The sequence below is a fragment of the Terrapene carolina genome, unplaced genomic scaffold, assembly GCF_002925995.2.
Source record: "Terrapene carolina triunguis isolate 2854851 unplaced genomic scaffold, T_m_triunguis-2.0 Scaffold67, whole genome shotgun sequence".
Lineage (NCBI taxonomy): Eukaryota > Metazoa > Chordata > Testudines > Emydidae > Terrapene > Terrapene triunguis.
The window spans coordinates 46,725,258-46,749,631 of NW_020664418.1; the positions used below are offsets into that span (position 1 = coordinate 46,725,258).

A 24,374-nucleotide genomic window follows, 5' to 3' on the forward strand; every position below is an offset into this window, starting at 1 on the left:
GGAGGTGCTGTGTGAGGGAGCTCAGTGGGGAGAGGTGGAGGGTGCTGTGTGGAGAAGCTCCATGTAAACATCTGCAAAACTTAACTCATTATCCTCTTTCAAATCCCTCCCTAAAAGTCTCCTTTCTGTGATGCCTACAAAAAGCTTGACAACAGGTAGGCTGCTGGGGGTGCATTGTTTCAAATAGTCCTTTGAAGCTCATAACACTTCCCAGGTTTCACAATGGTTATGTCTCCCCCCAGAGATGTTACATACAATCCCACAATAATATTCACACCTTTGCATTTCTAATACCATGAACTCCTAAGGTCTTTACACTTAATTCAGTACAGTTGGCTTTGGAAATTGCCAAATCTGTCACACTTAGCTCCTGGGGTCTTGTGATTACATGAGAATCTCAGCTTTCAGTTGAAAAAGCAAGTTTCTAGCCCTCATAGTAGCAGAGAAAAGCATGAAAATGTGACCTGAATAAATCCTCATGGCTCAGAAATCAGAAGGCAAATAGAAAGCCCCCAAGTGTATCTATAGGTTTTTAAAATCTCATGATCTTTTGGAGCCTGACTTAAATTTTGAACACGAGGTTAGCCACATTACATACTTATATTATGGACTGGCTCCTACTCTGCTCCGGTTGAAGCCACTGGCAAAACTTGTATTTTGACTTTAGGGGGGCCCTATATGTGTGCTTTACTGTCTGGTATGGATTGTGCTGGTGGTTGATGTAATGTGTGAATTCTTCATTATCCTTAACTGTGCCACTCCAACAGAACTCTTGTCACACAGCAGAGGGAGCTCAACATGCCATCTGCTCTACAATTTAATACTGAACAACTTTGTACATCTTGGAACCAGGCCATGATTTTTCAGATCTGCAGAACACAAACAAAGCTCACTGAAGTCAATGGGCTGTGTCAGTGCTTAGCACTTTGGCAGATCAGGCCAGGAGGTTACAGGGCTTGTGCATACATGTACAATTCATGTTTTGCCAAGCCACATCATGATTTACACCCAGATAATGGAGAGTAGGCTCAAACTCTTGGGGTTGGTGCATAGAAAAGGAGCCTACACTGGAGGACTGGACCAGACCTCAAAAAACCCAGTTCTAGTCTTGGCTTCACCCTCCATGTGCCTTAGTTTCCCTATCTGTAAAATAGGGATATTGATCTGACCTCCTTTGTAAAATGCTTGGAGATTTACCAATGAAAAGCACTAGATAAGAGCTGAGTATTATTATTACTGAACCACAAAGAGTCACAAATCATGGGGATTATACGCTAGCTGATGGGTAAATGTAACCCACTGGTCAGTGTGTGCTATGAATCCCTCATTGTGCCGGAGCCGAAAAGAGTGAGAGTCTGTTATAGCACCATCATAAAACCAGGCTGGATAGCTCAAGCTGTAGCAATTTATGCTTTTAGGGCTGGAGGTCCCAGTTCAGTTCTCAGTATCAGCCAAGATGGTGGTCATCACATAAGCAACTCCTTTCCAGCAACCACAGAAAACTGCATTGGGCAGTCTCTCCTTCCCCAAGGCAGTCCGTGACTTCCCCCAGCATCCTCTTCATATATTTCAATCATGTTCTTGGCAATTAATATTCAAGGGATTACCTTAGTCTCCTGATATTGTGCCATGGACAGGCAGTTGGAGAAATCTTCTAAAAGGAGCTGTGAACTAAAGGACTGGACTCACGCATAGGCAAAGAGAAGGAATGTGGTCTGAAGATGACCCTAGCCCTAAAAATTCATCTGGGAAGGCAGAAAGAAGTTCTCACTTCCCTAATAAACATGGAGCTGTATAGTATGCCCATAGTGCCACCCTGCAGGCCACATCACCATATAAACCCCAATTAAAATGTGACCTGCCATATTTATGGGAACAGTTTAGAAATCCAGATTTGAGAATGAAGTAAGAAATCCCAACACTGAACTTAACCAGTAAAGACCTAGTGCCAGGAGAGATGATCATGGCAAGCAATTCTTATTATTTCTAAAGCAGCCAAAATTGTACCAAGTGCTACCCGGGCATGCAGGAAGACAGGCATCTGCCCTAAAGATCTTACAATCTTTGGCCCATTGGGGCTCCATGCATGTCCCAGGTTCTGTCCACACAGACAAAGGGGCTGCAGAGAAGAGATTTAGCACAGAACAATGCCCCCCTTAAACAAACAGTTTAAGCCCCCCAAATCACCTTTTACTTATTTCCGTTTAGCAACACTGCTGATGGATTGCAATGCATTTAGCATTTCACCCTAATGCAGAACAATGAAATATCTGACCAGAGCTTTCATGCTCCCTCAATCCTGGAGCCATTCTGTGCCAGTGACACTCCCCACATGAAATACATTATGCTGCCCCCCCAGGGGTTGTTCCAGCAGCCAGGAATTGCCAGAGCATAGGGGTGTTCCATTCATGCCTCCTTCTGTCTGTCCATGACCCCCATGCGGGAGGTGGCTCTGTAGGAGCCACTACAGCAGACAGAATTCTCAACTAGCCATTTCAGGTGCAAAGCAGATTTAATTTGTAGCAAAAAAGGGGTGGAGGGTCTGGCCCATTTTCCTCTGTTAGTTATTGAACTTTAGCTTCTAGCAGTGTTTTTGCTGACAGAAATTCTGATTTGGGAAATAATTGCTAGCAAGGTGCAATGCTTCATTAAAATGAAACTGTGCACAAAGCCACCTGCTAATGGCAAGTACCTCAGGGGGAGATCCACAATTGGTGTAAATTATCATAGCTTCCTTGAAGCCCAGGGAACTATGACAGTTGATGGCAACCGAGGCTCTGTCCCCAGAAGTCTGCCATTGGAAAGATCGGTAGCATCTTACTAGCTCAGGGTTGTTGCTGTTATTATGTGTTTCATTGTGGGGATTATCTCCTGCTCTGAAACTGAGAACATCCCATAGTCTAAGACAAAGATATTTGCTTCAGAGATAGTCCCGAACCTATAAAATACTATTTAATCTTCTTACGGGCTGCAGGTATTAAACTGGATTGTCTATTCCTCCAGCAATATGCCCTTCACACCTGACCCTGTCTCTTATCAGAATTCAGCTGGGAGAGACCTAACAAAAATGGGATAATTTTCTGCTGCTTCTACCCATAACTCATCTCCTTTCTGGGTGCTACATGTCAAAGAAGCCTCCAGCACTAAATGTTAGCAATGGAACCTCAGTTCCTCTTGAACATCATTTTTGAAGGTAAGCTATGGAGCTTCATATGATTGCCTGAGAGATCTCTATTAGATAAGACAGTCTGATCACAAGGTAAAGGAATAGATTTGAATAATACTTGTAAGAGAAAATACTCTGCTTAAAAAGAATATTAAAATGGTGTTCAGTCAATGAGACTGGAAAAACAAGGGCTAGATCCTCAGAACGTATTAAAGTCATTGAGCTCTAACAATTTCCATCACCTGATGATCTGCCCTTTACATGCAAAAGTTGTTTTAGGTAGCTCATTTTGGAGAGGAGAAGTAAATTGTTTTGTTTAAATAAGGGGTTAGTTCAGGTATCTTTTTCTGTTCTCTATTTTTCTTCTCTTCCTTTTATTTTGCTTTTTTTGTTGTGTTATGAAGGGTGACTTAATTTCCTTTACTTCTATACCCTTTATTAAGAATACAGCTGACTGTACCATTACATGCCTATAGTTAAGGTATGCACATGCACGGGTACTTTTTAGACACCAGGAATAGGATTTATATGATCGACCTCTCTCTCTCTCTCTCTGTAGCCCCCCATCACTGGAGTCTCTGAGCACCTCCCAAGTATTTAAAACAGAGATAGCAACATCTGCGCCTGTCCCTTCCTTTCCCCTAGTTAGAAATCTAAGTTGATTAGCTTATGGAGTTTTAAATATGTGAGTACGTGGGCTTGAAGAACAACTTAGTGAATGGCTTAGAGTTGTGTTCTATTTACATCCTCTCCTCATTTAATATAATAATCCCATTCTGAAAATACTGTGTCCAAAATAATAGTTTACAATACAATACACCAACTCCAGACCACAAGGTGAATGCTATTCACCCCCACATCAATGTTTCTGTACTGCCATAGCCCAGGTCTCAGTTGCTTTGGTATTTACAATTTGGCTCCCTCTGTAAGTACGGAAGATATGCGAATTATCTCCAAACAGACAGTGTGATAACTAGTCCACTTTGCCAGTCCTGATTTGGACAGTAGGTCTGAAGAGGTGTAGCCATAGTAACAAATGAATGCTCAGCACTTTTGTTTTTACTATAGCCAGGCCTTGCCCTCTGCTTTTCTCAAACTGAAAGCAAACATAGAAATCACCTTTTGCTTGGTTTGTATCTCGTGAGAGTGCAAACGCTGGGGAGCTGTGGAATGGCACTAGCTGGGAGATATTAGAGCAATTGCCAGGTACATTTCCAGCAACGTGTCAAGCTTATATAGGTAAGTAACTGGCCTGTATGTAGAGTGGATTTAACACGTTGGGTTCGTCCTTAGTACTTAATCTTCTATGGTGATTTAGACTGTAAGTAAGCTCCTTGGGGCAGGGACCATGTTGACTTATATGCTTATAAAGCACTGAGCAGAGTGCTACAAACTATCCGTTGGACCCAAATCAAAACCCAGATCTGAAGAACCCTGAGCTTTGTGGGACGAAGTGATGGGGGAGAGCAGAATTCAGATACAGAGCTGAATGTTGTGGCTGGCTCATCTCTATAATGAGCCAAACCAAAATGCCAGATCTGTACAGCCCCAAACTTTGGGAAATGAGGGGGTTGAAAGCTGGATCTAGATCTGAATTTGCCAGTTTGGGCCCATCTTATATAATGCAAACATAATGCCAGTTAATAATGCGTTGAGTTGAGTTAGGTGACAGGAGATCCTTGCACTATGTGTTTCACACTAAAACTTCTTCTTTTGTAGGATTCTACACTTTTTGTAGCATGCAGTTCCGGTCCTGTTGAGATCCCCACATCTAGGAGCAGCAAGAGACTCCCAATGATAGGTGTAAATGCAGTTTGCTGACCAGGAGAAGTCTCCATTGGCTCCAGGAACATTGATCAGATTCGTGAGCATTCGGGAAATGCATTTACTACTGAGGAGAAGGCTTCAGAGGAACCGGGTTCTTTTCCTATTGGCCATGGTGTTGGCTTTTTCCATCTATCAGCTTCTCTGTGGCCCTAAAATTCGTTCAGCACCTTGGACAGCATCTCAGCTTGAGGATCAAGTGAAAGTGACCACCAGGGACCTTTCCAGCAACAAAGCCACTGCAGCGGACAATGGAACAACAGCATCCAAGATAAGGCATTGTGTATATGTGGACCCTACGCCAACCATGCCCATCACATCATCAGTGAATGCAACCCCACCCCTAGGAAGTGTCAATCTGACCCACCTGGACGAAGAGGGAAATTACCCAACACCCCCCTCCCATGGAGAATACCCTGAAGACCTTTTTAGCTTGGAGGAGCGCAGGAAAGGGTGGGTCATACTTCACATCTTTGGCATGATGTATGTGTTTGTGGCCTTGGCCATAGTGTGTGATGAATATTTTGTCCCCGCCTTGGATGTAATCACGGAAAAGTTGCAGATCTCTGATGATGTGGCAGGGGCCACCTTCATGGCAGCAGGCGGATCAGCACCAGAACTCTTCACCTCTCTCATAGGTGTCTTCATCTCACACAGCAACGTGGGCATTGGCACCATTGTAGGCTCAGCGGTGTTTAATATTCTTTTTGTCATTGGCACCTGTGCCCTTTTCTCGAGGGAGATACTCCACCTGACCTGGTGGCCCTTGTTTAGAGACGTCTCGTTCTACATTCTAGACTTACTGATGCTCATCCTGTTTTTCTTAGACAGCTTCATTGTTTGGTGGGAAAGCATCCTTTTGTTGAGTGCCTACATCCTCTATGTGCTCACCATGAAATGGAACGTTCACTTAGAACAATGGGTGAAGGAACAGGTGAACAAGACAAGAAATACCGTGAAGGCAGCCGCTTCTGAAGACACCAAGAAGGTTAGTGTCCTCATTGTTTTGTTGCCTCGTTGGGAGTATTTGTTCTCACTTAAAGCACAAGGAAAGGTTGAGCCTCCTTGGGAAAGGGTGCATGAGACCAACCTAATCAATCCCTTCAAAACTACAACTGTTGGTTAAGACAATTGCTTTACTTACTGATGATTGTTAAAAGGTGAGGGAACGTAATCTAAATATTAGGAAGTGAGGGGGAAATCAAGGAAAAGTCCTTAATCCATTCAAAGGGGGCTCAACTGTAGAACAAATCAGACTGTATCCATTAGGTGCACCTCTACATTTTCAGAGAGATGTATGGGATTTTCCACTCAGCTGTCATTAGTGGGAACTAGATGATTCAGTCCCATTCAGTGGTGGAGATTCAGGGCCTACATTAGCAGTCGGGAACCATAGAAGACACATTGGCTTGAAATGTGCATTCTAGGAGCTAACAGGAGCATTTCTTTGGTTGTTTGAATCTAAACAATGAGGATCACAACCCTTCCCTTTCGCCTATCAGGCTAGATCAGGGGTGGGCCACATCTGGGTGGGGAAATTGTATGCAGGGCCATGAATGTAGGGCTGGGGCAGGGGGTTGGGGTGCAGGAGGGGTGTAGGTTGCGGCAGGGGCCTCAGGGCAGGGAGTTGGGGTGCAGGAGAGGTGCAGGCTCCAGCCTGGTGCTGCTTACCTCAAGTGGCTCCAGGGTGGCAGCGGCGCGCAGTGGGGCTAAGGCAGGCTTTCTGCCTGCCCTGGCCCTGTGCCGCTCCCGGAAGCGTCCAGCATGTCCGGCAGTGGCTCCTGGAGGTGGGGTGGGGCAGGCGGCTTTGCCGCGCGCTGCCCTCGCCTGCGGGTACCACCCCCAAAGCTCCCATTGGCCACAGTTCCCCGTTCCCGGCCAATGGGAGCTGCGTGGGGCGGTGCCTGCAGGCGAGGGCAGCGCATGGAGCCCTCTGCCTCCCCAGGGGCCACAGGAATGTGGTGCCAGGCGCCTCCGGGAGTGGCACGGGGCCAGGGCAGGCAGGGAGCCTGCCTTAGGCCCCGCTGTGCCACAGGGCTGGCAATCCCACACGCCGGATTGGAAGCCCCGATGGGCTGTAGTTTGCCCTCCCCTGGGCTAGATGCTGAGCAGTCTAGGCTACTGACGCCTGTGGTATATGAAAACTATGTGCAATTGTGGTATCATCGCACCTTTTCTGTACAGAATTTGAAAAGGAGCAGAGACCAAAGAATGATACCGAAAGGGATGAGTGGCACAGAGAGCGCTCCACGTAAATCAGGAGACATGTGCGCAAATACTGCAAGACAACCTGATCTAATGGGAAACAGAGTTTTTCTAAGGCGTTTTGCCACTTTCTTCAACTGTGGATCTCCAACTCCCTCTTGCTCCCCTAAAAGAAGCTGAACAAAGGGAGCAAGAGGGGGCTGGAGATCCATGGTTTGAGGGTGGGTCAGTGTGGGGCCCAGGAGCTGCCAGTCCATGAATTATGCTCCCCTCTGAACATGGCAGATTTCCCATAGGAAACCCCTATGTAACCTCAGCTGCGTGCATACATCGATACACACACCATGGTCAACAGCAAGAATCAAACATGGGGTCTTCTGCACCCAAGGCACAGGCCCCTGCACTTTGAACTAAGGGAGAATTCTAGCTGTGAGACAGCAGATGACTGTATAGGTGCTGGAACCAGCTGTGAGCAAGAAATGTGATCCCAGACTCCATGTGTGGAAGGCAATGCTGCACAGTGCAGGGTTAACCCCCTCTGCACCGGCTCTCCCTCTCAGAAGATGGGTAAGGCATAGATGCTGGGGACAGAGGCAGTGTTCTCCAGCTCCTCAGGAAGCACTGCAGAAGGGGAGGCCATCCTGGGTCTGGCACAAGATCCACACGACTGTGTTTTATCTTGCTCACAGACCCTGGGGATCTATAGGGTTTCCAGGCCACTCCCTCTACTCCTCTATGTGGCCACGAGTTCCTCCCCATTGAGGCAAGTGTGTGACTCCAGTTCTGTGAGCAAACCTCATAGGCAGAGATTTGTAGACACTTCCATGCAAGGGCAGCGTCCGTGCAGGTTGATGAAGAACTAATGGCATTCCCACAATTTTATATTCTTGTTTCCATGTAGCAAGGCAATGGGTCAGTTGCAAGGGATGGAGCAAAGCACTCAGACGACAGCAAGAGACTGGAGGTAAGTGGATATAATAGTCTGTGCAACGCTATATGGATCTGGATGTATTGCAACTGGAACCAGCCCTGAATTTAAATAGATGCACCAAGCAGAAATCGTTCTGTTGGTCAGGAAAGGAAAGGACACAAACTCCTTTCAGGATGTGTCCTCTTCTCGGTGTAAGGAAATACGAACCAAATTCTGCCTTTGTGAACAGGAGCAGCCATGGGCATTGAGCAAATGGAAACTGAGGCAGAAACTGGCTTGTTGTCTCAGGATAGCCCAGTGCTGTAATCTGATGCTACTCTCGGGGACACGGTGAACTTGAGCAGAGAGGCAGGCTTAGTCAGAGTAATGTTGATGATTCTCAGTCCACTTCTGAGCAGACAAAAGTCCACAATAGATAAACCACCATAACTGGAACTAAGGCCCCAAGCCAGCCAACAGCTTAAGCATGTGCTCAACTTTAAGCATATGCTTTGCTGGATCAGGGCCTAATTTAGGAACCTCCTTGTTGGTAGTCTCTGGAGAGAGGCCATGGATAGGCTATGGAGAGTGAACTCCTCTCTTTTCCCTGGAGCTGGCTGAGACACATTAGTGAGGCAGGGATGGGAAACCTGCATTGCTACTGCCTGTCCTGGCCCTGCTGATTGGCTCGGGGACATCAGTCTCCCGGGGTGTCAATCCCGCTTTCACCAGCACTAAAAGACAGTAATGAACGACAGGAATAGTCTGACTGTGGGGAAATAGCGAAGGGGCCTGGGATTAACGGCTGTGTTGTACATTCACCCTGTTCTACAGCTCATGCCATCCTTACAGCGAGGAGGCAGCTCGGCCTCTCTGCACAACAGCCACATGCGCACCACCATCTTCCAGCTCATGATCCGCACCCTGGACCCCCTGGCCGAAGGTGAGCTAATGCCCCACCTCTGTGTGATTAGACACTCTGTTCTGTAGCCTGGATGCAGGCAAAGCTCACGGCGACATACACAGGATCAGGTCCTTGGCTGGTGAAAATCCATTCAAATCAGTTCGGCTATTCCAGTTTACAGCAGCTGAGGAGCTGAGCCGCAGCAGAGGGTGCATATGATTATTTTAGAATGGGAGTCCTCTCTCTGATCAAGGGCCCTGTGCCTGGGGGAAATGGCACTCCCTTTCTGATGTGCTATGGGAGCTGTGATTACAACAACAAAAACCACCCAGACTCATTAAACATACCTGGGAAGAGGCAAGCAAGGACAAAGTCAGCAGATCTGTTGTGGCTGTGGCGCTGAACAGTTTCCCCAGCAGATGAAGGCTGACTGGTCACATAAAAATGCACCTTTCCAAGCTGATGTTTAATGGCGCCGTGAATTTTAGCCAGATGTTTTCTTTTCACCAGGCTATAAAATAAGCAATGTAGAGATTGCTGAGGGTAAATCTGACATCGATGTGCTTTGGAAGGCTGAGCGCTCTTACTTTGGTAACACACAAGTCTCTTAAAATTACAACCCTAACCCGAGGCCTTCGGTTCTTACTGAGGTCAACTTGCTTCCAACCAGCATGCAACATCTGGTGTTTTCCATATGATGCCAGCCTCTCCCCTTATGTTATGGAGGTGGCACCATAGTGCCCCAGGATTCCCAGTGTCTGTAGGCATGGTTTCAAAATGTTAATTAAAGCGCTAGCTAATTTTGCCTCTAATATATAATTGCAGCTATCTGGCATGTATAACGAAGTATTAAGATGAGAATTTACTTGATGTGTGAACTTCATGAAACAGTATCAGAAGTGATACTAACACCCACTTCTGATCTAGGGTTAATTAAGTACAGGGATATACATAATGTAAATTGATGGCAATCAACAGGTTATAGATAAGTGCAGACAATATCATTCACATTTCCTTTGACCCCTATGAACACTCCAGCAAATTAGTACACTTAACATTCCTTTGATATTCACACATAAGTTAATTGGCCTGTTGCTCTGACCTGAATGGGTCTGTCAGAGTCACAGGCACTATAGAAAAAAAAATGCAGCTAAACAGATTAAACTAGCAATTGAAGAGAAATAGATCAACAGTGACTTCAGGGGGGTTTCCTCTTGTTACACCGCAGCTGCATTTGGCCCCGTGAGCATTACAGCCAGGCAGGAGGAGGATGCAGAACAACAACAGAATCAGGGCTACCAGTTCTTTTCAGTAGGCCATGTTGATCTCGTGGCGTGGAATGCTTGAAGCCAATTCCAAAAGAGGAATATACAAGAAATTAACAAACAAACCAGGAGAGCGGGATAGCTGACACTGATCTTCTAGTAGTTGTTAGGCTGCTGAAATGCACAGGCTGACACAAGTTACCTGCCACCTTGTATAACTGATAGCTTCTCCATGAGAGACAAAGCTCAGATTCATGGGTAATTTGCAAACAGTAGTGCCACGTGTGCTGAAGGGAAGAAAGAAGCTGCCACCTGGAATGGAGAAAACAAACCATTCTGCAGCGGGTTTGTTTATTGCTTTGCTATAGGAAACCATACCACTAGCCATCAGCGGAGACGAATCAGTCTGGGAAGGATCAATAACATAGGTGAAGATCACAGTATTTTCCCAACAGTGTCTTTCTCACAAGTATGACTCCTGGATTGGACCATGGGTTTATGGAGGACTTACTGAATTTAACCGTCCCCCACTGTTCAGTTATTTTGGATTATTCAGGGCCTAGTGAGGTATCTTGAGATAGCCCCCCCCCCCCCAAAATACTGCCAAAGACTTAACTCCGCGAGGAGTCCTGAACGCGGGCAGCGTGAACAGCACTGCCAGGATAAATGGGGGCAAGGCGATGGTGGAGCGAGGCTGCTGAATAAGCCAGAGCACTGACAGAGACTTAACCTACAATTACCCTTTCTCCCTGCACCAGCCTTCAGGTGATGCAGCCTCCTCGGCCAATGACAGCCCCCCCTTGGAACGCATGTCAGGAGAATTAATGTCCCACTTTCAAATCACTGAGGCTGATCGCATGCAAACTGGCCAGTGGCCAGTCAGGCCTGAAGCTAATGAGTTTATCTTGATCGAGAGATGCCCTCACACTCCACTCCTAGAGGACTCCATAGCTTTAGCTCAGGCAAGGGCAGGGAGCCAACAGCTTAGTCCCGTTCAGGGCTGGGGCCTGGCTGCCCTGATCCAACCCCTCTGCAATGCAACTGCTTTATCTCCACTAGCAGCCGGGAGAGTGTCAGGGAGACAGGGTGGTCTAGTGGTTAGAGAGCGAGACTGAGCATTTGCCACAGCAGCCAGCTGTTTGCATCTGTGCACAGCAATGGGGGAGCTCAGTCTTGGAGCATTCCATACCCACTCTGCACATGGTTAAATGACAATACAAGGGGGAAGGCCGCAGGGAGTCTGGCTCTGAGCTCTGACTCATCCTTTCCCCATCTGTACCGGGGGGATGAGAGCTAGAGCGGGTTGGAAAACTAAAAACACAGGGCTTCAATTTTCCCAACTCCCCCCCTCCGTCCCATTTCTCATTGAAATATCATTTGGCTAAAAATGCCCCAACCAACTCTGACATCCAGCTGCCTGTGTCAGGTGCTATGAGATCGTGGCCTGAGACACTAGTGTTGCCTGATTTATGGATTATGTATTAATTATACTGATTACTTAAGAATTCCCAGTTAACACGCAGATAGGTTCTTGTCCCAAGATCAGGCCCAGTATTATTAAAATGACTGTTCACAACACTCACCCTTAGGAAATCCTTCTGTATTTGTGATCAGTAGTGAGAGATAATACCGGATGAGCATGTGAGCAGCCCTATCCTCTCACCATCCCCTGCAGAACAACCTGAAATGTTAATCAGTCCCCTCCACCCTCAAAACCTCTCACCGGAACTTAGAGGTGCTTTCAACCCAGGCTGGCTGGCCCATCCTGGGATCTAGGCAAGATCCCAGGTGCTGCTCTCACTGGGGCTAGTAACCTCCCCACTTTGGTAAACCACTCAAATGCTGATAGTCCTCCAATGCCTTCCCACAATGCCCAGTGTGCCTGGAAGGACAGCCAGGTTCTCCCACAATTCACGGGGAAAGAATTATAGAGCAGCTCAGCTTACTGCAAAGAACCCGGGGCTGTACCCCCAGACGTCCTAGCACCACACGGGGGAGCGCAGTGCCCGTGAGCACACGGTAACTCAAGGAGGAGGCTTTGTGGTGTGGCTGCTCACAACTGGGCCAGGCCAATCCACAAGCCAATGACGTGAGTTAACACTGCAGTGATGAGGGGCCTAACAGGGACTCAGAGGAGTTTGTCGTCTTCATGATCAATGAAATGTAAAGAGCATTTTTCATCCCAGGCCCTGGGTTGGCCAGGCTGCGGGCACACTGGCCAAACCTCATCTCCAGTCACATGACAGGAGGAGGAGCTGCTTTAGTTTTCATGTAATCAAAAACTGAGCAAAGTCAGCACTACTCAGGTAACAACAGCATCTTACCTCAAAATGCCTTCCTTCCGCATCCGCTCGCTCTGCAGTATTGACTATCGGCCATGCTGATGCACTGGAAGGAACGCCCTGCTCCCTCTCTCCCCACACATCTTATCTAGACTTTTTTTCAAGGCTGGTTATTTTAGATTTCAGGCAAGCCACCCTTTAAGAGCTCAGGGATAATTATTGAAATGCTAACTGCCTGGAGACTACAATATAACAATCCTGGTCAGCTAGCAACACTCTAGAGCTGAAATCATCTTGGGTCTCAGGGTTGACTGCAGCCCATACTACAAGGCTCATTGGGTGGGAGTTATTTCCTTACACCTGATGACAGGCCTGTCCCCCTTTTCATTCCCAGCAAAGTTTAAAGACAAGCTTGACATCATGAGCAACTTGGCCACGGGCAAACTAGGCTCTCAGGTCAGACAAGGAGTGAAACCGGAAGGTGAGCTCAAGGCAAGCTGCACCATTTGCCTGTAGAGTCCTTTTGCTTTGCACTGTACGTGCTCACCCCACCAGCGCTGCAGGTCTGGGGCTGCCCATGAAATGTAGCCGTGCAACACACATTTCCACTCCGTGAGCACTGATCACATGCAGCGGTCTGTGCAAAAGCAGCCGCAAACGCTTGGGATATATACCGGCACCAAGAGCTGGCAATCAAGTTAATTCCTGCCGAGCCCTGGGAGTGCATTAGTGAAATAAGCATCCAAATGGAAATGACCGGGATGAGACGGGCTATTCAATCAGAAGGGAAGATTGTGCCATTACATTCAGCAGCTGGATGCTGAGGCGTCACTAAGACACCGGTGGGGGTGGAGGGGCTGCAAATGGGATTTGTTCTTTAAAACAAACACAAGAGCCTGAGCCTGGGAGCTGGGTCTGACTCCTCGACTGGAACATGGCAGCGTGACTGTGAGGGGGCACACAGTACGAAATGTCCCGTGCGATTGTCTTCTGAATAGTTGCTGGCTTGAGCTACACCTCTACCCCGATATAACGCGACCCGATATAACACAAATTCGGATAGAAGGCGGTAAAGCAGCGCTCCAGGGGGCGGGGCTGCGCACTCTGGTGGATCAAAGCAAGTTCGATATAACGCGGTTTCACCTATAACACGGTAAGCTTTTTTGGCTGCCAAGGACAGCGTTATATCGAGGTAGAGGTGTATTTCAGTAGCGATTCATAGGCTGCTTGAGCTAAGAATTGTGGAGGAGGTAGCTGTCCAGCGCTGCAACATGGATCTGTGCTATTCGTGGGGCTGGAGCCATCTGAAAGTGGATGGGTAAAATTCACACTGAAGTGCCCATCTCCGCAGGCACAGTGCTATACCACTGGAGTGCCCTGACCATGTAATAACATAGTTTGGTCTTGTCTGTGTAGATGAGGACCAAGCTGTGGTAAAGCCCTAAATGAAGATCTGGGAGCATATCCTCAGCAAATTGTCATAGTTCCACTGACTTACCCCAGGTGAGGCTCTGCCCCCTACAGGATCTTTCCTGTATAGATGGGCCTAGGCTACATCCTATGCATGTTACCAAACTGTGCTATATCCTCGGGCCGGATGTTTTCGAAGTCCCACTTCTGTGCATCTCATTATGCAACCCCCAAATGGCACATGCCAAGGACAGCTTCTGAAAACCTGACCTCACATTTGTACAAGGTTGTAAAAACAGGATCACTATGACCATTATAAGGGAGTTAGGTTCAGCCTGCACTGCTCGGGCCAAACCATCCTACAATACTAGTCTAGGTATGATCCTGTTATAACATGATCCCCTGACCTGGCAGATTTGGCTATATAGATGGGCCCAGAACGTATTCGCTAAGCCACATTACAGCAGCATGTCAAGATCCTATTCTCTCTGACTCAATGCCCCTCTTCCCGCCACTATCCAATATCCATGGTCCAGCACTGTTCGGAGCGGCTGTTTTCAGGTTTCTCTTGCTTTCGGTTACATGGGTTAATTACATTCCTGGAGGGACCAGCACAGAGGAGTCTGGGGATTTTTTCCTGTGTGTTATCGGGTGTCAGCACTTTTCTCTTTGAACATGTGCCTGGTGATTAGGGATTAAAGTCTGGCAGACAGAACAGTCGTTTCTGAGAAAACTTGAACACCACCAGCCCCTAGAGAATGCCTCCGTCATGGTGGAAAGAAGGAAGCAGAGCCCTGCATCCTGCCTGGTTGTTGAGGCTGGCTTTAATAGAATTCTCAAACTCTGTGTCCATTAGCGATCAGCCAGTCAGCACTCCCTCCCCTCGCTATATCTGCCTTTAGCCGCATGGGTATTACGTAAGTGATGCCCCAGCACAAAGATGAGAGGCAAAGCTGCTGCAACAACCTTACGTCTAAGGTTAGCGGGCCTGATTGTGCCCTGTTTTTGCTGGCCAGACTCTATAACTGGGGTGTATCTGTAGGATAATCAGAGGGAACAAACAATAGATTGACCTTCCAACCCTTCAGAAAGAGCTTGCTTTGCACTGCTCCAGTTTATGGGGTCAGAAACGTAAATGTTTCGCACTCTCAAGCTCCCTGCTGATGTGGGGAGGTCATCTCTTACTGCTGGGCCCAGCTCTCTCTCTTATCCTTTCAAGCAGAGAACAAAGCGGAAGCAGAATTAGCAACCACTGTTCAAGAAACGCCTGCCAGCGACTCCAACCTCAGCGTGGTGGAGGATGAACACAATGTGGACACATCGCCTGGCGGGCAGGTATTGTGAACTGGAGCCACGTGGAACAAGAGCTCAGCCCAGGCCAAAACCTCAGTGCCGTGTCCGGTGAAAGAGGGCACAACCCAACTCAAGTCATTAGCCACTCTAAATAGACCGTCCTTGTAGTAACAAGTTATCTTGAGTGGCAACAGAGAGCGCTAACACGAGTAACTAGTTAGACCCAGTCAGCTAAGACCCCAAAATGCTCCTGCTAATCAAATCCAGGCTCAGAGGTACTACAGCAGCGGACTCTGGTAGCCTTACGTAGTATACTGCTTTACTCCTCAAGCTGTCCCATGGATTTCGGTGAGACTGCTCTAGGAGTAAGTGAGTCCGCAGTGGAAATGAGGGTATCACAACCTGTGTAAACTGGTTAGAGCAAAGACTGTGTCGTCCTCTATGGCAGCTCTTTTTGTTTTAATGATATGTGACCTGACCCAGGGAAGGGATGGTGGCCCCTTGAAAGAGATGAGGATATTTTGCTGTGTTGAAGACCTGGTGGTTTGAAAGCCAGATAACATGTATTGTCTGTGTGTGTCCAGTGCCCAACACAATGGGGTCCTGATCCGTGACCAGGGCCTCTGGGCACTACTGCAATACACATACTTAAGATATTCAGGAGTCTGACTGCAGCCTCGCTGGGCGCCTGCACTGAGATAGGATCGTTCACAATGTGGTCACGTAATACTGACCTAGGGGACGGACTGTTCTGCAAATATTTACAAATGGGATCATCAAAAACTAGATCTCTGCCCTGGGGGACAAGAACACACAGTCATCCACAGCTGTGTGTGTGTGAATGCGCGCACACACACACACACGTCAATGCAGCCTTCTAGTTGTTTCAAAATGTGTTTGGGGGGGTTGGTTGTTTTTTTGGGTCACAGCTCTCTCCGGATATAGAAGGCAGCAGCTCTGAGGAGGAGGAAGATTGTGATGAGGAGAGTGAGGATGAAGATGAGGAGGAAGAAAATGACGAGCCATTATCCCTCGAATGGCCAGAGACCCGGAGAAAACAAGCTCTTTACCTTTTCCTCCTGCCCGTTGTGTTTCCTCTCTGGCTCACAGTGCCCGACGTTAGGAACCCAGTAAGATTTTACTTTCTTTATGCCACTGCGATGGATAAAGCTTTATTAGCAACAGAGCCACGGGGTCTCTATTTTCCCCATAGATCGCTCGGGCCTCTATGTACCTACTTCCCATTGGTGGTGGGAGCTGGAGCCCCTGTTCTGGGACGGGGGTTGCTCTCAAAGGTGAGAAGTAACTGAAAGCAGGTATTCTTCTCTACCTTCCCCTGAATTTTACAAGGCAAAACCAGCCGGCAATGGCTAATGCCAAGTAGCAGAGACTCCTCTAGGAAACCGCGGCGGCTGTGTCAGTCCCAGATTTGATATGACAGAAACACCACTGCAGCTGGGACTCTCAGCTAGCCGAGGCAGAAGAGAGGCTAACAACAGAACGAGCCCAGAGCCTGAGCTACCCTCTGTGCTCTCCAAGGAGTCGGTCCATGTTGTGTGGGAGGCAGATTGGCAGGGAAGCGTGGGCCGCTTTGCACTGGTGCTGCGTTCGTTATACCTGTTCAGAGCTAGAAAACGTCACTTCCCACATCAGCACTTTTGTGTTTTTAAAGCAAACACTGAAAAATGTAAAGAAGAAATAAACAAAAATTGTTTCTGTGCCTGCGTAGCACTGGCCATAGAGTACATTAACCGATAGGAGATTGACTTACTACACACTACTGCTGTCTAGATCCAGGGCATTTCATTAGCAGCGTGTAGTCATAGCACCTAGTGGCACTGGTTACATCAAACATTTCTCTACTAGAGCGGTTCTCAAACTTCACTGCACCTGCCACCCCCTTCTGACAACAAAAATTACTACACGGCCCCAGGAGCCCGCTCGAACCCCACCACTCCATGCGGGGGGGACCGAAACCCGAGCCCCGCCACCCCTGGCAGGGTGGGGGCAAAGCTGAAGCCCAAGGGCTTCAACCCCAGGCCTGTAACCTGAGCCACCAGCCTTGGCAACCCCATTAAAACAGGGTCGCGACCCACTTTGGGGTCCCAACCCACAGTTTGAGAACCGCTGCTCTACTACATGGCTGCAGGCCATTAGCAATGAGGGTGAAGTCTGCCCACTGAACAGTCACGTGACAGGATGCAAGGGCCTCTGCAAAAAATACTGGCAGTGGGATGAAATCCAATAAAATAGTGTGGACTGAAAACTAAGCACGGTGCAGCTTGTTTTAAGCAGCCACCCAAGGTATCAGCAAAAACTGGGCACCTAGTAGAGGGGTGAAAAATCAAACAAAATGATACTAGAGACTATGGGGCCATGTTAAAATAATTGCCCGAGGTGAAGTGATGGAGGGTGGATCAGGCTGTTGGGAAGATCAGACTCCTAACCGTTTTCAAACTTGCTTTGAACAGAGGTCTAGAAACTTCTTTGCCATCACATTTCTAGGAGCCATCATCTGGATTGCAGCATTTTCCTACCTCATGGTGTGGTGGGCACATCAGGTAAGAGGTTCTTTTTCTATCTAGAAACAAAGAGTGGTTCAAAAAACAAGTAGAGGGGGAAAATGCCCCACTGTGGCAGACACCTTTGGCCTGGTCTACACCTACAAATTAAATAGACCTAGCTACATGGCTAGGGCTGTGAAAAATTTTGCACCCCGTGTGACACAATTAGGTCAGCCGATGAATTGTTCCACTGGCCTACCTTCCACCTTTTGGAGAGGTGGATTACATTGACGGAAGAACTCTTTCTGTCGATGTAGGAAGCGTCTATACTACAGTGGCAGCAGCACAGATGTGCTTTTGTAGTATAGATGTTACCCTTTGTTTTCAATGACTTTACAGATACTGCCATCCAATGAACACTAGACATTTTGTTCTGGGAGAACCCAAGTGAGAATGTTCAATTTCATCCTTTCATTTGACAAAGATTAATTCTTGCCCCCACCCCCAGTTTCTAAGGGAGTTTGTGCATCAGTGGAAGAAATGTTGTCAAGTTGACAATTATCTTCATCGTCTTTTTATCAATGCATATTTCTATGGGGGACATAAGTGTTTTAACCTTATCTAATTAAATTTCTAAGAATATAGGGTCTGATATAGCATGGTGCTGAGTGCCCTTAATGCCCCTTGCCTTAATATCAATTTGCTATTTAAGGAGAGGTGAAAGGTACTCAGCCCCTTGCAGGACTGGGGCCTGCAATATGTATTTGGTGATATACTGTACATCTATCTTATAGTTAATCAAACCACGAATCAACAGAAATTGTGGACACCAAACCACAGTACAGATGTCAATCAGCAAATGGGACTGTGTGTCTAACTAGGAAGACCACTCAGATAAAGAATTTATCATGATTTGGGCCAGGTTTAAAATTTGGAGAGGAAAGATAACTCCACATCTTCTGGAGATGTTCCAAGACAGAGGTGTGCTGTGCTGCATCTGAACACGCTCCCACTTGGTCTTGTCTCTGAGGCACAACTTTGCAGTTAGAAGGGGATAAAGGAAATAGATTTCCATTAAAGAAAGTATTTCATATCAAAACAAGCCTTAGAATTAGGCCATCCTGTATCTTGTAAAGCAGAATTAGGTTGCAGCCTTTAAGGGGATTTCAAATAAAATCATAACCCAAATACAGCATCAAGCCTTCAGGAATGAAAAGGGTTAATTACATTCTTTGTTTCAAAACTAAGGACCATTGTTGCTGTTTATTAGGTTGGAGAAACAATTGGGATTTCGGAGGAAATTATGGGTTTAACAATCCTGGCAGCAGGGACTTCAATCCCTGACCTCATCACAAGCGTTATTGTTGCACGTAAAGGCCTGGGTGACATGGCTGTCTCCAGCTCTGTGGGCAGCAACATCTTTGACATCACTGTTGGGTAAGTACTAGCCACATGTTAAGAGTCACGTTTGGTTTGAAGTAGAAAATGCTGCATTTCTATTCCAGTCTAAATCGGACTTTCGTGTTGGGTACAAACCAAATTAAAGGACAGCTGGACAATTAGTGACACACATTCATTTGAACAGATTTCTTTAGTTAACCTGACCCAAAGAGAGAGTTTATAACTAAAACCCAATGCCAGGTACTGCAGTATGGTGATAACTCAAGACTTTTGAAGTGGTATAAGTTTTTAGTCTAAACGGCTGTAGTGCCACTGAACAGGAGTATGTGGTTTAAAATAAATAGCAGCAGTTTTACCCGAAGATCTCAGCGTGCCTCAAAAACATTTAATCTTTCAGCACCAAGGTGTGAGAGGCAGTGACAATGTCCCTCCTTTAACTGAGAATGTTTCCCTTTCTTAACTGACCTCTTTTAAAATTTAATTTGTTTTTTTTTAAATGGTTTAGGGTAATGGGACTTGCATTGATCCTGTTACAGTTTGATGCATTTTTATATGATAAGATCTAGAGATCTGCTGCACTCAGCTGATATTGCTCATTTTAAAATCAGACAGACTGTGGTACCCACTGAGTAGCTGTTTTTCCAAAATTAAATAGTTCTGTCATTTAAAAAAAAATGAAAGGGGCTTGCACCTTTAGTGTAGCTTAGAGCATGACACAGCCCAGTGATAGTTTTTGATCAATATGTTTTACTAGCTATTCTTTAGAGAAAACTCTGAAAACACGACTTGAAAAGGATGGGGGCAGGGAAATCACTGCCACGAGGGAGGATTTGGCAGGGAGGTATTTGCTCTGAGGCTTGTGCTCAAGGGCCTGCTCAGGCTGGAACTCAAGGGTAGAGATAACCTCTTTGCACGTGGTTACAAACTTCTCAGTGGGGAAAAAAACTTGTGTTGCATTTTGTCCATGTCCTGCTCAGAATCAGTCTGCTAGCTCTCCTTCCGCAGCAGAGGAGGAGGTGTCTGAGTCAAAGGACAGATACCATCTATGACAGGCCCTTTTGCGACTAGCCTTGCACAGGGCTTTGAGCCCCCTAGAAATTTCTCCTTTTGATTCGTCTCTTGTAGGCTCACACTCCCGCAGGCCAGGGGATGGGGATTCACTGCCAGTTTCCTGCCTCAAGCTGTGAGGAAGGGGGGCTGATTGTGAGCCCTGCTTCTATCCCCAAGGCACTTTGGACCCATTTCAGGATGTGGGGTGGGGCCGGAAGCCTTGTCCTTAAGGTCCTGAATTGCCCCAGGACTCCCCATCCTCCAGGCTGGCTGAATGAAGTCCTTAGAGCCGCTCCCTGTTCTGTTCCATGTCTCTTGGTCACGCTTTTCTGTGGTGGAGTCACAGCTTCCTGGGGGGATACTGGTCCCAAGCTGCCTGTCCGACCCCAAGCTCCGTACTGACCCTAGGGCTGGCTGACAACAGGCAGGGCATAATTTGCCCTCTGTAGAGCCTGTTAAAGCTGCCCAGGGCCGGCTCCAGCATTTCTGCCGCCCCCGAAATGCCGCAGGTGCCGCCCCTCTCCCTTGGCCACCCCAAGCACCTGCTTGTTAAGCTGGTGCCTGGAGCCGGCCCTGAAGCTGCCTCACAAGATGGAGCCCCTTTTGGGGTCCGCCGGGAGCTTGCGCGGCTGCTCTGCCATCCCTGAAAGCTGGCAGAGGTGCTTGAGCCACATGCTGCTAAATACCTGGTCCAAGAGGAAGAGAGAACAAAGCAGGCTGCTACCTACTGCCCTAAAACAAACCCCCCAAAAGGCAAAGAAAAGGTCAGGAGCCCAGAGGCCCACCTCTGATTGCCCCAGGGAGACAGAACTGGCAGCAGGCCAGCTCAGGAAGCATAGCTAGCCCAGGCTGTGCTACAGCTTTGAACTGCCGACAGGAAGGGAATAGCCCATATGTAGCAGAAACGTGGGGGCCGCTGGACTGCAGAAACAGGAGCAAAGCCAGCAGCAGGACATGAAACACCAGTTGCCAGTAGGCCCTGACCTGTCATTAAGAGCGGACGTATTGGGAAACGAGGTGGCTGGGCAGCACATGCAAGGCTAGAAGAGGAGAAGTCAGCAGGAAAGCATACGGAGAGGAACAGAAGCCTGAGACCAAGCACTAGAACAGCAGTTCTCAAACTGTGGGTCGGGGACCCCAAAGTGGGTCACGACCCCATTTTAATGGGGTCACCAGGGCTGGCTTAGACTTGCTGGGGCCCAGGAGCCCTGGGCATCGGGATTCAGGTTACAGGCCCCCTGCCTGGGGCTGAAGTCCTTGGGCTTCATGGCTTCAGCTTTGCCCCCCTCCCCGACCGGGGGCTCAGACTTCAGTCCCCCCTGCTGGGGTCACATAGTAATTTTTATTGTCCAAAGAGGGTCGTGGTGCAATGAAGTTGGAGACCCCTGCACTAGAGACGCACATGGATGGGAGTAGGAGTCAGAGATGGACAGTAGAAAGAGAGCAGAGATGAAATGCATGGCAAGAGGAGATGGTGGGATTAGGTTTCACCTCCCCCCCACCCCAAAGCAGGGCAGATCACAGGTATTGCATTTCAGTTCTGTTAGCAGCTAGTGTTGCTGCAGCAGGGATGTTTTGTGATAGACATGGGAGGGAAAGTGGTCTGTGGAAGGTGATGAAGATGCAGCCCATGCTCTGAAGCAGTTTGAGCATGCCCCTCCCTAGGCTACACTGGGATCATCCAGTAGCAGTTTTTCAGGAGAGAAACAAAGATCTCTTGGCCTAATGCTCAGCATTTGGAGGTAGGTAGGAGAGCCAAGTTTTGTCCCATCTATCCCAGGCTTCCAGTGTGACTTTACTCAAGACAAGCTCCAAGCCTGGCTTCCTGAACGGGATGAAAGCAGTCCAGAGTACTATCCCAAAACTCACCTCCTAGGGCAGAAAGCAAGAGAAGTCCGTTTGAGATAAAACAACGGACTGAAGATTGCACATGACGTTTTTCTGCATGGCTCTTGATACCAATTGCTTTACATCTATGTATCAAATTCAATTTTGCATGAACTCCTCTAAGCATTCCTTTAAACTGCTTTTCCCTTACTTACAGCTTGCCAGTTCCTTGGTTCCTTTATTCCGTCTTCAATGGACTCAGCTCAGTTCCTGTCAGTAGTAATGGTTTGTTTTGTGCAATTGTTCTGCTTTTTCTCATGCTCGTGTTTGTGATCATCTCAATTGCTCTATCTAAATGGAAAATGAACAAACTATTGGGGCTCACCATGTTTGCTCTTTACTTTGTATTTTTGATTATCAGTGTGATGCTAGAAGACAGAATCATATCCTGCCCAATATCTGTATGAGGCTTGGGTGTAACTACCATTCGGGCAGCACAAGACGATGTGATCTCCATATACAGTATGTGTAAATGAACTTGAAAATGGGTTTAAGGTAGTTATATTTTACTTAAACCAATTGTAAGCTTATTGAAAATTGTGAAAACTAAGCTTAGTGAAACTTTAATTCAAATAAAGATTTCTATTAATATATTTATATGCATTAATATAGATTTAGGCCCCAATCCTGCAAAGACCCACACAGGTGTTTAAAATGTTATGCACTGCAAGTCGTCCTATTGAAGTAATAAGATGAAAGACCGAGGCTCTGCCCACTTGTAGTCATTAAAGATCCCAGGCAATTTTTGCAGGAGTCAGAGTATTATTAGTCTTTTGCAGAATCAGGGTCTAAATTATTAATGAAAGGGCCTGCTCCTAAATCCACTGAAGTCAGTGGAGCTTTGTCAATGGGTGTGGGATCAGACCCTGATGGTGAAATTCAGCCCTGTGGAGAGAGCCAGTGCTGATCTTCTTACACCCCCAAAATAGGGCTTAAGTGGGATGTAAGTGTTGAACAGGCCTTGAGTCGGTCCCTCTAAACAGAGGGGAATTTCACCCTAAACTCTTTGGAGAAAGAGCAATAAACTGATTTCTGTGCTCAGTGGGAAAAGCATTTACCAGTTACACAGCAATCCTGAAAAATATCCACTCTGCCACATTATAAATAAGCATCTAATTCTGCAATGTAATCTCTAAACTCATGGTGAAGTCCTACATAAACCAGAGGGACTCCATGTGGATCTAAGAGTCCATTGGTACAGTTTGCATTGTAGGATTCAGGGACTAGGAGAGCACACTGCAAACCAGTAAAAGGTAAAGAGAACAGGAAGTGAAACTGTTATAAAAAGAGGAAGCTGAAATGATCTTATATTGCTTTTCACCCCCTGAAAGTGACTGTATTCAACTCCTGTTAGCACTAATGTGTTTTGCATAATTGTGTCACATGAAGAAATGCTAATTGTCATCCACCATTATCAATTAGCCTGTATGGTTTAAAGTTACCAATGCCTCAATTAAACCAGCAAAGTGATGAGAAACTATAGATGCTTCTGTCATTCTTAAACCATTTAATAAAATTTAAATGAGCATAACCATACTGAGAACTTTAGCTTTTTATTTACTTGTAAAACTTTGAACTTTTATTCTTTTGGATGAGACAAAAAGTTTATCATTGTGAACAGTGACCTATATATTTTAAATGAATTACAAAACAAAATAAACATCCAACAAACTGATGTTCTTTTTGGTAAATAAAATTTAAACGTTACATATTTACAAATCTACAACCATTCATTTAAAAAGTGCTGTTTGCAAACTAACAAAGTACCATTTTAAAATCCAGATGAGAATATTATTATATCTAGAAATACCCCCTCTCTGAAATTAAAATTTGTACCTTCCATTTGTTATACAAAGATTTTGCATGCAGAAATTGTTCCTTTCTTTCTTTGGGGTAGAAATTATTTCATTTGTCTGTGGAAATTTAAGAAATCATTTTATCATAACTGTACCAAGAGCAAACCTAATGGCAGTGGGCAGTATTTAACAGTCACAGAGAAAAATTTCCACTTCTATTAGCTTCCCATTATTATTCCCCCCCCCCCCCCGCTGCTATGGTGGAACAAGAGAAAAGCATGGTATATATTGCACTGAAATGTAAAACACTTATTTAAAGTTAATGGAAAGAAGCACTATATAGCACACACAATATTTTACAATTTTTAAAATTGAAAATATATTCCAGAAGTACTAGAAAACATATTCATCCTAGCAGTACTGGAAAACATAATCAAAATGCTTTTTTAATAAAGGACAGTGAAGGCTGATAATTAT

At 46.5% G+C, this 24,374-nt stretch overlaps 1 protein-coding gene across 1 annotated transcript; it reads left to right on the forward strand.

The window, feature by feature from the left end:
• The first annotated feature begins 4,973 nt into the window (after positions 1-4,973).
• Positions 4,974-23,544, forward strand: SLC24A1 (solute carrier family 24 member 1). The gene is made up of 9 exons (XM_026648384.1): positions 4,974-5,978; positions 8,097-8,159; positions 8,958-9,048; positions 12,951-13,037; positions 15,189-15,301; positions 16,189-16,389; positions 17,731-17,820; positions 19,034-19,200; positions 22,259-23,544. Exons 1-9 carry the CDS (start codon positions 4,974-4,976, stop codon positions 22,506-22,508), a joined length of 2,067 nt encoding a protein of 688 aa, XP_026504169.1. The 3' UTR covers positions 22,509-23,544.
• The last annotated feature ends 830 nt before the right edge of the window (positions 23,545-24,374 follow it).

Bases quoted from the DNA above. Each gene is read 5' to 3' on its own strand.
- SLC24A1 (XM_026648384.1), top strand. From the start codon at position 4,974: ATGCAGTTTGCTGACCAGGAGAAGTCTCCATTGGCTCCAGGAACATTG. The intron at 13,038-15,188 runs GTGAGCTCAAGG...CCTTTCAAGCAG, and splicing joins ACAAGGAGTGAAACCGGAAG to AGAACAAAGCGGAAGCAGAA. The intron at 15,302-16,188 runs GTATTGTGAACT...TTTGGGTCACAG, and splicing joins ACACATCGCCTGGCGGGCAG to CTCTCTCCGGATATAGAAGG.